The 15,095-nt window shown below is 45.0% G+C and overlaps 1 protein-coding gene across 2 annotated transcripts in view; it reads left to right on the top strand.

The window, feature by feature from the left end:
- LOC146858379 (uncharacterized) overlaps positions 1-15,095 on the top strand; it is a 316,534-nt gene that overhangs the window by 157,825 nt on the left and 143,614 nt on the right. For both annotated transcript variants that reach the window (XM_085646913.1, XM_085646912.1), the window contains exon 3: positions 6,270-6,374. In XM_085646913.1, coding sequence (XP_085503039.1) covers positions 6,270-6,374 — 105 coding nt within the window. The remainder of the gene's footprint in view (positions 1-6,269; positions 6,375-15,095) is intronic.

Raw genomic sequence — 15,095 nt, 5'->3', positions numbered from 1 at the left:
GTGAGGTAGACATTGGCAGTGCTTTAAATGAGATGCAAATATGGGGGGCCTAAAATGGGTGTGGCCCAAATGTATCTTTAAGAAACTTTCACAAGCGGATGGGGCTATGCAACTAATATATGTCAAATATAATTCTGTTCTTGACAAATTCATAAGTAGGTTCCTACTCAGCAAAGCATACTCAAAATCAGTGGGATTTTATTTAATAGTTGTTATCTGGGGCCATAAGCTCCTAAACACTTGACGGGATAAATTGAAGAACACGTGGTTGCTCAATTGGAATTATCATCATCATTAAATCTTTATTCAGGTAAAAGAAAAACCATCAAAGCATTAAAAACATTCCAGTATATCAGAGTAGAACGCATCAACATGCAGTTACTATAATATTTACAAATCCATCATATTTCCAATTTTAATGGCAGCAGACAAAAAGTGACTTAGAGTAAAACATGCCAAAGTACTGTTGGGCATCTGTAAATATAGAAATGCTGGCGTACGATGAACAAAGTTTGCGAATTTAAAAGTACAGGAGTGAGAAACCTTTGTCGCGGGGCCAATTGGAATCTCCAAAATGCATGAAGTGCATAGCAGATTGCAGAGAGGCTTTGTCTCACGGACAGAAAGGTACATTCTCTAAGTCCAAATGAGATGCTTTAGATAGATTCACACTTGGAGAGTACAGATTGAGGCTGTATTGAGATGGAGGCAAACTCCTTGCACGACTACTAGGGGGAGGGAGAGCTATCACACCTGCAGATAATATCTCTTACAAGACCTGAAGGCACACAAGTCTCTACACAGGCGAGTATTAATGCTATTCTACAACACTTAGAACATCAATACCTTCTTTTTTAGAATCCGACATCCAAAAAATCTCGCATGACAAAAACAATTTCATCAGCCAATCGGGGATCCCCTCGCACCTGTTCATGATACCAATGCAAACTTTTATTTTAACGCTGTGAAGGTGACTTTTATCCCCAGGCTCTAGAGAGGGGACACTAGTTAAAACCATGACAGAGGGAGTAGTAGCAAGGGGTAAATTAAGAGTGATTACAATTAATCTTATTATTAATAAACAACGTTAGTCTGATTACTCACTGGATCGGAGGGCGGTGAATTCTTCAGGTCAAGGGCGGGAACAGGATGGAACCTTAGAACCTCATTTTCGATGTTAAAAAGATATTTAGCCTGTACTCTGGTAGAAAGATCATAAATTAAGGTTTTATGGGGGATGTGGCCATGTGCACTAGTCAACGGCAGCCTCAATGTCCCAATTGCTTTATGCATATTCTCCAATCTCTCTTCGATAAGCGAGAGCCATGCATGTGCTCAAGATAGGGCTCAAATGCAGTGACAGTACAGGGCAAGAATGTATCAATCAATAATTCTTGGAGAGTTTGTAGAAAAGTGTCCTTCATTGTAGAACCTACATTAGGAGAAAAAGAACTCGGTGATTTCTTCCCAGAATTATGCGTAGATAAAACGCTGCCGTTGGGGATATTGTCCATAATATTGTTCTCAACTTCTAATGCAAAATAAGTTTTGATAACACATGGACTGGACATGACAAGATAGGGATTAGATGTTGATTTGGCTAGCAAAGTTTCAACAGCAATAGGTGGCAGGCCACGATTGGAAACTTTTTCTGCACTTGACTTATCTATAGCTCCCATGGCACGAGGTAGAAAGGGGTCAATCGAGGAGGAAGCAACATGCTTTTCAATACAAGTACTCTCTGAGGGGATAGAGGATGTCTTTCTTTTCTCCATGATGGAAAAAATCAACAATTTGTGAGGGGGTTTAGGTGTGTGGCCCAGCTCAGCCTCCTCCAGGAACCAGACTGGCACAAATGGACCCGGTAGCCTGGGCACGTCCCGCACGGCAGAAAGGACAGTGCTCTATAAAGCACCTACTTCTTCTCTCCATCAGGCAATGGCAGCTGTGTGGTGTGGCCTGGGAGGTGTAATTCCGCCCTCCCAGACAAAGAAAGACTTCTTCAGCATCCCGTGCAGTGAAAAAGACAGCGCATTGTATGGCACCTCCTGGCCATCCCCAGCAGACAACAGCAGCAGTGTGGTGTGGCCTGGGAGATGTATTCATTATTTTCCTTCCCAGAACCCGTCCAACCCTGGCCGCCTTGGGGCAGTGGAGTTGAGGTACAGATAGATTACATAGAGGCATAAGGGAGAGGCACACAGAGACGACATAGAGATATGTAGAGAGAAAAGTGTTTAAAAGAGAGGGATGATATCTCCCCAATAGTCTGAGCAAAGAAAGGCGTATGGGATAAGGTACAAGTTACAAGGAAACTGTCTACGCGCATCTCACTCCTGACCACAGGGAACCCAGACTTCCCCCCAGCATTACAGGGTCCCTCCTTCGCACGGTGGCAGATCCCAATTGTAAGAGGGTGGGGGTTTCTTTCACCTAGATGGGCTCATGGACTTCACACAACTCCAGTATAACTATGGCCTCCCTTCCAGTGTCTACTAGCAGTATGTCACCATTCGACACTGGGTCTTGTAACCCCATGTTAGCTCTCATGCTAGCCAGCCCCTTACACCATTCGAAAAATGGCTTATCACCCGCTCTTCAGACAAAAGTATCCTCTCTACACATTCCTCAACATTCCCATGGTGACCTTCAAATCACCAGAACAGCAGCACTGGGAAGTGGAATACGAACGTACTATAACTACCAAAAAGTTGGCCACTGTTTTATAAATGGCAAGGAACAAATGATCTCCGGTAAAGAGCCCCTTTATGGGTGCCCGTCGGGTATTGCAGCGCCGACCCGACGAGGAGCAGGCCCATGTGATGAAGCATGACACCTAGCTTGCTGGGTGTGTGAGGGCCCTAGTTCTCCTTGGAGGACAACCTATCAACGTGATATCACATAAACTCCATTACTGTGTTCTGTGACCCACTGAGGAACTTCGTACTCATTTCTTGTAGCGTATTATGGAGCACATGGTGCATAGTCTGTATCAATCAGCCTGCGTGGAGCAGATATAAGCAGCAGATTATTGATAACAGGCCTGAAATCGGCGCATTGCAAGTACTGCATTTTCAAAAGGCGGCGGCAACCCTGGGGGCTGCCATGACCGGGCGCTTCTTTCAAACTGCACACCTGTCATGTTCCTGCTCGCCTCCTAGCTTCCTGAGGAACGAAAGCGAGGCATTTCCACACCATAACGAGACTCCTCCCCCTGACACCGCCTCACGGGATGGCAGTCTAGTTGTTGAAAAGGAGACGCAGCTGACGCTAACAGCCAACCGGCACTTCCGGTTGATTATGCTTATCAAGACCATCAACGCTTCGGATACTGCTACGGAGCTTCGTTGGAACGCAGGAGCGTTGCGAAGGCTCTATCTGCAACCAGACTCTCCGTCTGGACCGCGCAAGGGTGCCCAAAGATTCTCCTTCGTGACCCGTGCGGAGGTACGGGGTCACGCATACCTTGTTTCCATTCAGCGCAGGAGCGCTTAAACCTTTGTTCGCGACTCGTGCAGAGGCACGAAGTCGCGCTTACTTATGCCCGCTACTTTAGCGCAGGAGCGCTTAAACCTTTGTTCGCGACTCGTGCAGAGGCACGAAGTCGCGCTTACTTTTGCCAGCTACTTTAGCGCAGAAGCGCTTAAACCTTTGTTTGCGACTCGTGCAGAGGCACGAAGTCGCGCTTACTTTTGCCCGCTACTTTAGCGCAGGAGCGCTTAAACCTTTGTTCGCGATTCGTGCAGAGGCACGAAGTCGTGTTTACTCTTGTCCCAGACACCCCAGCGCAGGAGCGCTTGATCCTTTCCTTGCCGCTCGTGCAACCTGCACGAAGTCCCACTTGCCTTGGGCCATCACCCCAGCGCAGGAGCGCTTTAATTTCAGGTAACCAATTATGGGGTGCATAGCCAGTGTTACCCGTGTCTGCCCACTGTAATTGGTGCATATGTCTGCCCCCCTGTGCTTGGCGCAGTTGTTACCCCTGTCTCCTCTCTCTCACTACTAGGTGGTATTATCACAGGACCCCAAGAACCACGGGAGGTGTCCCATCACGACATTCACTACTCTGCCCTCACCCGCTTCCAGGCAGCCTCCCCCGGTTCCCTCTTTGACCTGCTTGGGGTATTTGGTCCTTCCAGGAGAAAAAGGGGATAGGAGGGGGTTGTCCACGTCGTCCCCGTGGGATTTCTCCACAAGCCGGAGGTAAGAATTGTGGGGACCTGACAACACCCAGGAGTGCGCAGAGCAGCGCCTGCTTCTTCAGCAGAAGGTGCTCTTTCAAAAATAATGGTTCCTTGTATATTCATTCCCTGTAAGCAAGCGCAGGCCCACGGAAACATTTTTGATTGCACCCCTGCATTTAACATATAAATGAAGAAATATTTTCTATCCTTGTCCCGCCTTCCCAGTCCCTGGCACTCCCTCGGACGCTCGCTGGCACCCCACTCCGATATTCCACAAACCCCAACGCTGACAGTGGCTGGAGCTTTTACTCTTCCATAGGACACACAAATCTCCGGAGAGGACATAAAACATGTTAAATAGTGCACTGCCACAATTTGACAAATCATAGGGACCCTGCATACGATTTCCTTCTAATGAATTCAGGGAGTTGACTTGGCCAACATACAAGTGCTCTGCCTCACATGACTGGAACATGAGATCGACTGATGTGCAGGAGAGAACTTCTGGGATACATTTCCTCCACCATGCACTGAATGCCTTGCATCCTAACTCTGCTGAGGGTTGTCTAGCAATTCTACCTAGCCCCCCTCTTCCCTTCCTCTCCTGACCCTTAGGGACCCCCCTTGCCTCTTCAACGGCCACCCTTCCCTATGTTGTTGAAGTTTCCCCTTGTTTTGCCCTACTGGCCTCTGGATGTAGGTGGGATGATTGTTGTATTGTGCACACCCAAAATGTCAATATCACAGATTTAAACCTGAAAGAGGGGGATGGGGTTGAAGAGGTCATGGGAAAAACCCGAGACAAAAAATGGTGTCTTCTCTTTATTACCAACAGCCTGAAAGCAGAAGGGTTAAAGTTAGGCAGCTCGGCATGCACACTGCGCTTCTGTGAAGCGGTCTGTCGAATTAAAAAGGAATGTATTTGCTATGCACATCTATCATTTTAGGTCTTCTTAGGGTTCTTATATTTTTACCAAGGGGTTGAGGGCTTGGAAAGTGGAAGACTTAGTCAATTGCCAACTTTGATCAAGCCTAAGGCGGCCATCCACTAAATGATGTCATAGTAAATCTCAAAACCCCAGCTGACATCATCAAACATATGTAAACAGAACAAATGATGGACAGAGTGCCAAACAATGTCAATCACTCACATCATCAAACAAAGCAACGTTAACAGTTCTAGTTGTTAGAGATTCAGGCCTGGGTCAAGAGAACCGTTTTTTATCTAAACTGTACGACCCTTTAAAAGACTCTGATTCTCTTGCCTTGTTTCTCACGGCATTAAATAACATAAGCTTTGCCCTGTAGGGGGACTGGCCTCCTCCAAGTGGATTTACAAGAAGAAGCTCACAGGCCCATCAGACCTAGGATGGTAAGGCAGACCAAGGAAACCCGGGAGGGCCTGAAGATTCGGATGAATCAGGGTTTGGCAACTTAGTTCACACATGCCTATGTCCAAAAGCAGGCATTCTGCATGAATTGTGGAAGTTACTCAATTGCGGTCGACACTTCCTAGTCTTTGGGAACCCCTAGTGATTTATGACTTTTAAAATGTGGAAATCTATCCTGCATATCTATTTTTTTAAACTGGGCTTGGGCACCGTGATTTTCTGCAGCTGAGTGACATACGTGGCCTCTTACACAAACGAAATTGTCCTTGATTGTTGGGTAATGATGGAATTGTGAAATTAAGTGGTCTGTGACCAGTCACACACAGGCTGGCCTTCTGATGGAGGTTGGTTATCACACGGAGACCAGAGTGGGAAGAGGGGTTAGATCGGTGTTGTTGTAATTATTTCACATGGGGGGGTGGGGAGGGGGACAGCAACACCTGTGTGCATTGGAAAGTCTCTGCACGAGACAATTACCTGTATGTCGTTTGATCTGCTCTTTCACCTACATATACTATGCATTCGATCCACCAACTCTATCTGCTGTGTACCGAGCAACTGTTTAATAATGAGAGTTTAAAAAATAATAATAAGACACAGACAGTCCCCCAGGACTTTCGCATCTGAGAATGCCATAGTTGGCTGCCCATCTGCCCAGTCCACCACTGGTAATCTTCTCTCTTTTTATTTTTAGGCTCGATTTGGCATCATCATCAAGCTGGCATAATATCTGGGGTCCTCGGCCTGGCCACCCTCCTCCTAATCGCTGGAGTTGTTTTTGGGGTACACAGATACCGAGGTATGAAACACAACAACGTGTTTTTGTGTGTACTTTCTGTGTTTATCAGAGTGTTCATATGTTTTTGGTTTTTCTGTTTGTGTGCTTTTGTGGTTCCTAATGTGTGTGTCTGCTTGTTTGAGTATGTTTGCTTATGCATTTACATGTTTCTTTCACGATCTGTTGATGTGCATGCCTCTTTCAGGGGTTGTGTGTCCTCACTCCTCAGGGCTTTAGGTGGGGGTGGGGGTGGGTCCGGGGGTGGGTCCATCTGGGTCTCAGACACGGCAGTAATTAAAGCCTGCCCTTGAATCGGCCCCTGTGCACATGTTTGTAGCTTTACAAGAAAAAAACACTGATCGATTTCTGAACAACAACTGTACGAACCGTTCAGGTAATCCAGGTTGACTCAGTATTTCCTGTTAACATTTCACACGTTTTACTTAATGTTGCTTTCCCTCAGAGGGTTTGCTATTTACCGGATGCTGGGTGTTGGTTTTCATATATTGTCCCCTCTAGCGCCTTTGTCCGCTCAGTATGTGGGTGAGTGTTTGTAATGGGCCACGATTGAGATCTCTGGGGTTCAGACTGAAGGTAGTTGGTATAACCTTCTCACAGTACTTGTCAGTGGGCCATCAAGGTGCTCAGAGCACATGCTGGTCCAGCCTCTTCCCTCTCTCAGAGCTCACAGAGCAGTAGTTATGTGTGGCAATCCGAAGTGTGATCCAATATGTAAGTGTGTGAAGGTGGTGCACAGCTGTCAAACATTGGCCGGGTTAAAGTAAAAGAAAACTCAGTGCTCACATATTAGTGAGCGTGTTGTGTGTGTGTGTGTGTGTGGATTGGGATGGTGAAGTGATGGAGATCCAAGGAAGAACACACAGGAGAGAGTGAAAACAAAGTGCTAAAGGAGGAAGAGATGAGATGCGAGATATACAAAAGAGGATTTCAGAAATATGTGGGGGAGAAAAAGAGCGGGTTTTAACCATAGTGAGAGAGGGAAGGGGTGCAGAGGGGAGAATGGGAGTGAATGAGAGACTCTGAAAACCACTGACCCTTCCACAGACCTTAGCAATGTTTAAAATTATTCACAACATAACCATTGTTACTCATTTCTCTGCTACTGCTAGCAAGCATTGGCAAAGCCAATAGTCCCTGTTTGTTTTAGGTGCACGTCTGTTATTGTGTGACTTGTCTGGATGCAAAAACAGAAAGCTGACAGAGCTATCAAATACTCGTTGGATGGCAAGCTATGGGAAGTGCAGGATTTTAGTTCACATATATTAAAACTCACCCTTTTTGTACAGGCCATGCCATTTGCTTACACTTCTAAGGCCACACCCCTTTTAGAGATCCCTTTTGTTTTTTACTCCCACTTAAAGCCCGGTGTGTTTTGCATGTTTCATTCGTTTACTTGACTGTCTGTGTGTCCTGTCGTTCCATCTCTGTAGTTTCCTGATTGGTCACCTACCCTCCTCCTGACCACTCTCCCATCTGTCCGTCAGCCTTTCCTTTTGGTGTTTCCAACTAAGGGCCCTGAAACTCTTCTGTTATTGGGAAACGGAACGGATCTTCATTTCCTCTTTGCCAGGAAACCGAGGCTGCAGTAAAAGTTATCACTGTCAGCAAAGCGGCGATAATGTTATCGCCTGTCTTGATAATATGCCCCTAGATTATTTCAAAGTAATCTCACATGGGATGATCGTCGAAGAGTAGGCACAGCGATGAAAAGCAATTACCTAGTGTCACACAGTTTGATCTAGCGGGGAAGAAGGGATTGAAACCTGGTTTCCGGATTAGACATTGTACAATTCATATCCTGGATGGGTATCACATTCTTTCTCCCTTGGGCCCTGATGACAATTTATTATTGATCGGAGTGGCAAGTCGGTTGTTTTGTGCCTTTTAAACAACAATTTTATTGTTATGGTAGATGTAAAAACATTATTGTCTATTAAACCATACACAAAAGAGGTTTTTTGTTATGTGTATATCATGAGTCAAATTATTTCAAGGTGCTCCCAAATGTGATGCTCATAAAACAGGAGGCACAGTGAAGAAAAGTAACTGCCCAGAGTCAGACATTTTCGTCATGCTGGGCAGTGGATTTGAAACCAAGGTCTATGGGTCACGGACCCGCAACTTGATTTTGCCACAGGTCCCACTTAAACTGCTTACGTGTCTGCGCATTTTATGCAAGGGCATTTAAAATCGCTGCTGTTTTTTAATAAGATGGGACAACAGCAGTGGAAACAACCCTTCTTCATTGAACAGATACACCTTGGGTAGAAACCATGCACGTTTTCTTCAGTCAGAGGAGAAATACAGCCTGGAGAGCAGCAGTCCAGGCTTTCCCCATCGCAGGACAGGCACAAACTGGGCAGCATCAGTGCAAGCTTTGCTTCATCAAAGAATAGATACAGCAAGGCAGTAGCAAAGCAAACTTCCTGTCTCACAGAAGGCAGCAAGTGCAATCTCCCATTTCCTGCAGACCAAAGTCAGCAGGTCAAACTAGTCCAAGCTTTCAAGCCTTACAGAACATGTGCCGTTAGGCATGAGTGACATGCAGGTAGGCAAGTGAGTCAATGTGAGTTCTAATATTCTCATTTACATTATATTATTCATCTGAATCAGAATTGTCCTGCTGCCGTGGCTCAGAGACTACTGTCTGTGTCGATTCTTTGGGTTTTTTACATATTAAAAGGTGGCTCTAAACTAGTAGGCCATGGTTATTTGGAGCAGCCATTCACAGCCTAAATAACTATGCTCTAGACAGGCACACATGTGCCAACCTATTCAGAATGTTTTGAATTTGTGTATCAAACTCTGTGCAATACCTGCCTAGGCGCTGCTGCTGCTGCTGCTGCTCAAAATGTTAAGGGCCGCCAGTGATAGTTATGTTTTATTGTGTTTACATCCAGACACCAGTATAGGAATGATGAAAAGTACAAATAAGGATATTTTGAATAAGAAACCTATTAAGCTCTTATTTTATCCCTCGGAAAAGTATCAAAAGATAACAAAACTATTAAAACTGGGTGTGTTTTTCAAGCAATCAATCAAGCAGCATTTATGTAGAGCAGCACTATCACCCCTAGGGGTATCTGGGTGCATAGGGTGTCTTCCAGAAGCCTGCCAGGGAGGGTGCAGTTCAAGGTGGAGTGGCAAGTCGTTCCAGGTCTTGGCGGCGACATAGGGAAAAGAGCGGCCTCCAGTGCAGCTGCAACGGATGCAGGGGGGTGTGCGAGAGCGAGAGAGGAGGAGAGATGAGGAGCATAGATATCTTGTGGGTAGATGGAAGCTCAGGTGTTGGTTGATGTAGGATGGTCGTTGATCGTGTAGGACTTACTATGCGAGTCTGAGGATCTTGAACTGGCATCTTTTCGGTATGGGAAGCCAGTGGAGGTTTCTGAGGTGCGGGGTGATGTGGGTCCATTTGGGAAGGTCCAGGATGAGTCTAGCTGCATTGTTCTGTATGGTCTGGAGTCATCTGAGGAGTTGGGTGGAGTTCACGATGTAGAGAGTGTTGCAGTAGTCGATGATGAGGGTCTGTGTGATGGTCTTTCTGGTGTTGAGTGGGATCCATCTGAAGATTCTGCGGACCATGTGAAGGGTGTGGACGCAGGAGGAGGTGACTGCGTTGACTTGTCATTTCATGGTCAGTTCGCTGTCGAGGACAATACCTAGGTTGCATGCCTGGTTTGCCGGTGTGGGTGTTAGCCTGAGTTCTGTTGGTCCCAAACGGAGGTGTTCTTTCTGAAGATCAGTACTTCCATCTTGTCGGAGCTGAGTTTGAGGCAGTTGGCTATGTTGATCTTAGCATTACGGCAGTTGGGTTTGACGTTGGAGGGGTCCTTGGTGTGCAAGAGGATTAGTTGAGTGTCATCTGCATAGGAGATTATGTTGAGGCCATGGGATCTGACGATGTCTGCGAGGGGGTCATGTAGGTGTTGAACAGAGTGGAGCTGAACATATGCTGTCCTTGGGTTCGAAGGTGATGGGGGGCAGCCGGATGCTTTGTGTGCATCCTGTGAGGAAAGAGGGGATCAATTTTAAGGCGTTTTGCTGTATGCCAATGTTGTAGAGTCTGTCAATGAGGATGTGGTGGGAGATGGTGTCGAACACAGCAGAGATGTCAGGGAGGACCAGGGCCACTGTCTCCCTGAGGTCGAGGAGGATTCTGATGTCATCTGTGGCTGCGATCAGAGCAGTCTCAGTGCACTGGTTGGCACAGAATCCTGATTGTGAGGCATCAAGAAGGTGGTTATGTTCCAGGAAACTAGTGAATTGTATGTTGATGGCTTTCTCGAGTACTTTTGCAGGGTGGGGGAGCAGGGAGATCGGTCGATACTTTTTTAGGTCGCCGGGGTTCGGCGGAGAGTTTCTTTAGAAGGGTTCTGATCTCTGTGTGTTTCCATTTGACCGAGAATTCTGCTGTGGAAATGAAGGTGTTGATTTTGGTGAGTTACATGCAGATAGGATTGGTTCCGAGGTTGAACATACTGTGGGGAGAAGGCTCGGTGGACGCTCCGTAGTGTATTTAAGACATGATGGCCCAGGTGGTTTGTGTGGTCAATTGAGACCGGGTGGTGATCATGCGGCTGGTGTGCGCTGGGTGGTTGAGGTTGTTGAGGTTGAGAGCGGTGGGTTGGGGGTCAAAATTGTGGTAGATGGTGGCAATCTTGTTGTGGAAGTAGTCCGAGAAGGGGTCGCAGAGTTCTTGGGAGTGGTGGATGATGTTCTCTGTGGCTCCCAGGTTGGTCAAACGTATCATTACTTCATGTGGTAATTTTCATTTACTGGTTTCCCTAATTTCACATGTTTTTAAGACAGGTGCGGCCTGTAGACGATGACAGATTTTGTTGTTTATACAGATATGACTGTTTTTTTGGGAATAGTACTATCTTTCGCATCTTCAGAGTAATCATTGGAAACATACTGTATACATTCACATACTCTATGAGGCCAATCCTACACCTTCAATGGATGCAAATGGAAATGTAGCTATGCAGTGTCAGAGTTAGGGGCTTGTCAGACCTGTCAGCCTTAGGGTGGTTGTGACAAGTAGCCAACATAATAAATCCAGACACAGGAGGTTAAAGTAAGTGTAGGTTTATTCTTCACAGAAGGTCCCATCCAACCTCATCAACCACTGCCCAGCCTCTCACTGCAAACCTTCTCTTCTACATTCCATATGACCTATTAACATTCCACTGTAAAAACAATGCTTACACTCACATAACAGGACTATCCTTACACAGGTTAAACATGGATATTACACATCACCCTACCTTCAACAGATTTCAAACCTTATGCTATAACCTAAGGCACAACAAAAAGAAACAGATAAAGAAATGCTATATCTTAAAGTTGCGGCATATACACACACACACACACGCACATGTACACGCACACACACACATACGAATATATACACATATAGAGGATGCTAAGATTTATTTAACATATTCTTTCAAGTAAGTGGAAGGAACAACTCTTCTGTTGGACCTCCTGAGAGGAATGTGTGACTTGTCAGTTGAACCATGGCTCCCAGAACCACTGTGAATCAAATTCTCTTTGATCACTGCCAATTTGTTCAGATTCCAAATGGGGAAGCCCTCAGTTTTAACTGCTTTGGTAAACACTTTTCATAGCCCTCATAGGCTTGTCAAAACCTACACATCCACTTTTTAAAATCATTTTATTTATCATTCCCCATATCCCACAATGGCCTCTGTTTTTTTAACAGACTTTCTTAGATCAAAGTGTTTTTTATGGGCCTTTATTTTCTTTGCCTCACTCAGTTCTCAATCTCTGTTTATCTTTACCTTTCCTGATCTCAGTTCCATATCGTTAACCCATGTGGGTGCCACCAATGTGTTGGGCTATCTGCCTCTGAACAATTCAAAAGGGTTTTTCAACATGATGGAGTGGGGAGACACCCTGTATGCTTCAACCCTCGTGATCACCTCCTTTCTCCAATTCAATGCTTGGCTATCCTCGTGCTCTCCTTCAACATCCTGTTGACACGTTCCCCCCTGTCATTGGTTTCTGAGGTGGTAAAAAGCACATTTATTGTGCCGTACTGCATGATTACTTAAAAACATTTCCATTTCTCTGGATACCAGTTGTACCCCATTGTCAATGAGTATTACACCAGGTATGCCTTCCCAGTCGAACAGCTCTTAAAGGAACCCTATAACATGTTTTGTTTTGATTCCTCTAGAAAACGAAACTGCTGGTAATCTAGAGTAAATATCAATAAGAACTATGAGATATGTTTCACAAACTTCACTGTGTATATGGCTTAAAATATCTGAGGCAACCTCCTCCCACGGGTGTGTGGTGTGGTCGCTAATTACCATTGGCTGCACCTTTGGTTTGACAGCTTTCTCACTTATGGCACATTGCATGCACTCCTGTAGCACCCTCTTCACTTGACTGTCCATACCAGGCCACCAGTATGTCAATCTAAGCTTTTCTTTTGTTTTTGACATGCCTTAATGACCACTGTGTGCAAGAGATATCAGTTCTCCTCTCAAAACAGTTGGTGGAACTAACCTCATTCCGCTGAACAACAGGCCATGTTTCTCCGACAATTCATCCTTGAACTGCCGGTACTTCTCGCTCTCACTACTCCCTTTTGTTCTGGCACCCCATCCATCCTTGACCAAAGACAAAACCTCTAACATGACCATGTCCGAGTTAACCTTGGTTCGCCACTCAGTTTCTGTGATGGTGTTGTCCTCAATTTCACACACCTTTTTATCATCATCATCACTCACCTCAGACCGATCATTTTCATTCACCTGAGCTAATCTAGACAAAGTGTCTGCCACTCTGTTCTCCACCCCTGCAGGGCAACTACCCATTTCATTATTCTGCTGGATACCCCATCAATCCCTTCCTTTTTAGAAATCTCACATAGAGGTTTGTGAGCCATACATATGTCAAAGTTACTTTCCCACAAGAAAATCTTAAGATTTTTGACAGTCCAATGTACTGCTAAGGCTTCCCTCTCAATGACAAAGTACAGCAATTCAGCACCCTTAAGGGCTCGCAACGGGAACAAAATAACCTTTTCAGAATTACAACCCCCTTGCTGCAGAACCGCCCCTAAGCCTTTCATGCTGGCATCGGTAATAAGCATGGACTTGCACCTGGGATCGAAATTGTTTAACTTAAGAGCTTTGCTCAACTTTTCCTTTAACTCTCTAAACTCTGCTTCGTCTGCATCATTCCACTCGAATTCCTCTCCTTCGTGAAGCAAATGCCTGATTTTTATGCAGATTTCATACAAATCCTTTTACAAACTTGTTGTAGTGTTCTACCATGCCAATAAATCTCATCAACTCCTCTTTATTGGACCGGGACGTAAGCGTCTGTATAGAATTAACAATATCCTCTTTGGGCATATTACTTTCTCCTGTGATGTATGACCTAAATCATTTATTGACTTTTTAAGGAACTTGCATTTCTACACTCCGATAGTCAGGTTAACCTTACCTAGTCTTTCCAAAACCTGTTTTACTCTTTAATCATACTCAAGAATGTCCCTCCCAAAGACCAGCACATCGTTTTGATAAATCCTTATACCTTCGAGACATTTTAACACCTTCTCTAAGGCCGTTTCGAACACCGCGGCTGCAGATATTGAACTAAAAGGCAGTCTAACTTATCCAAAAATTTCAAAGGGTTTGATGAACGCTGTGAGGTCTCTGAACGCCTCTTCAAGATTGATCTGGTGATATGCTGATGTAAGATCAATGGTTGAAAAAACCTTAACTCCCTCCAGCAGCATCAGCATATCAGAGATTTATGGCAATGGGTACCTGTCCACAATCACATGTTTATTCATTTTTCTCAAAAATCGATGCATAGACGCAAACTTTGTTGGAAGCTGGCTTTGTATATACTATACCAAAGTGAGGTATAGTGTGCACAGAGTCTAGGGGAATCCCAAAGGTAGGCCGAGGTAAAGTTAGATAGTACTTCACTCTATTTGTGGTAGTGTGGTCGAGCAGTAAGGCAGTATCAGAGGACAGTGTTAAGCATTTGTTGTACACACTCAGTCAGCAAATGAATTCACACACTCAAAGACTGAACTTCAGACCAATTGTTTTGTATCAAAAATATTCTTTTAGGTATTTTATTTCTTAGAACCAAGCAAGCCTGGCACAGGTAAGTGATAAGTACTTTGCGGGAAATATGCAGATTGTAACACAATTTGGATTGCAATTGTAAATGTACTTTGATTTGATTAAAGTAGTATTACTGATAATGCAATGCATTTCAGAATACAGTACATATACTTTGAATGGGATTTTCAGTAAGATTACAGGTACGTTACTTTTGGATTACTTTTCTTACTCAGGGTAGTATACCTGGATACTACTCTGGGACATTTCCTGTAAACAGGTATGTAAAATCGTTTTTGTTTACCAGTACAATTTTAAAGAGTTTCTTTAGGTTTTCAAACACCAAACTTCGAAACTTTTCACAGAAAAACAGTCAATGTTATCCTATAGAGGAAAATAGTGTTATCGGTTTTGAGGTAAGTATTTGGTAGTGGGAGTTGAGGTTCTGGGGGTAGACTCAGAGGTCCCCCAGGGTCAAGAATGCACTCTAGTTATACCTTCAGAGGCACTAGGGTGGCCAGGTGCAGAGTGCTGAGGCCCAATGTTATCCAATGGGTGATAGGGGGTCTCCGGTTGGTGGTTGCTGACGAGCAGCCCTCTTGGT

Source organism: Triturus cristatus, chromosome 3_2 (assembly GCF_964204655.1).
Source record: "Triturus cristatus chromosome 3_2, aTriCri1.1, whole genome shotgun sequence".
In the NCBI taxonomy this organism is placed as follows: domain Eukaryota; kingdom Metazoa; phylum Chordata; class Amphibia; order Caudata; family Salamandridae; genus Triturus; species Triturus cristatus.
The sequence above is the reverse complement of the archived record's forward strand: the minus strand, read 5'-3'. Positions and strand labels throughout refer to the sequence as shown.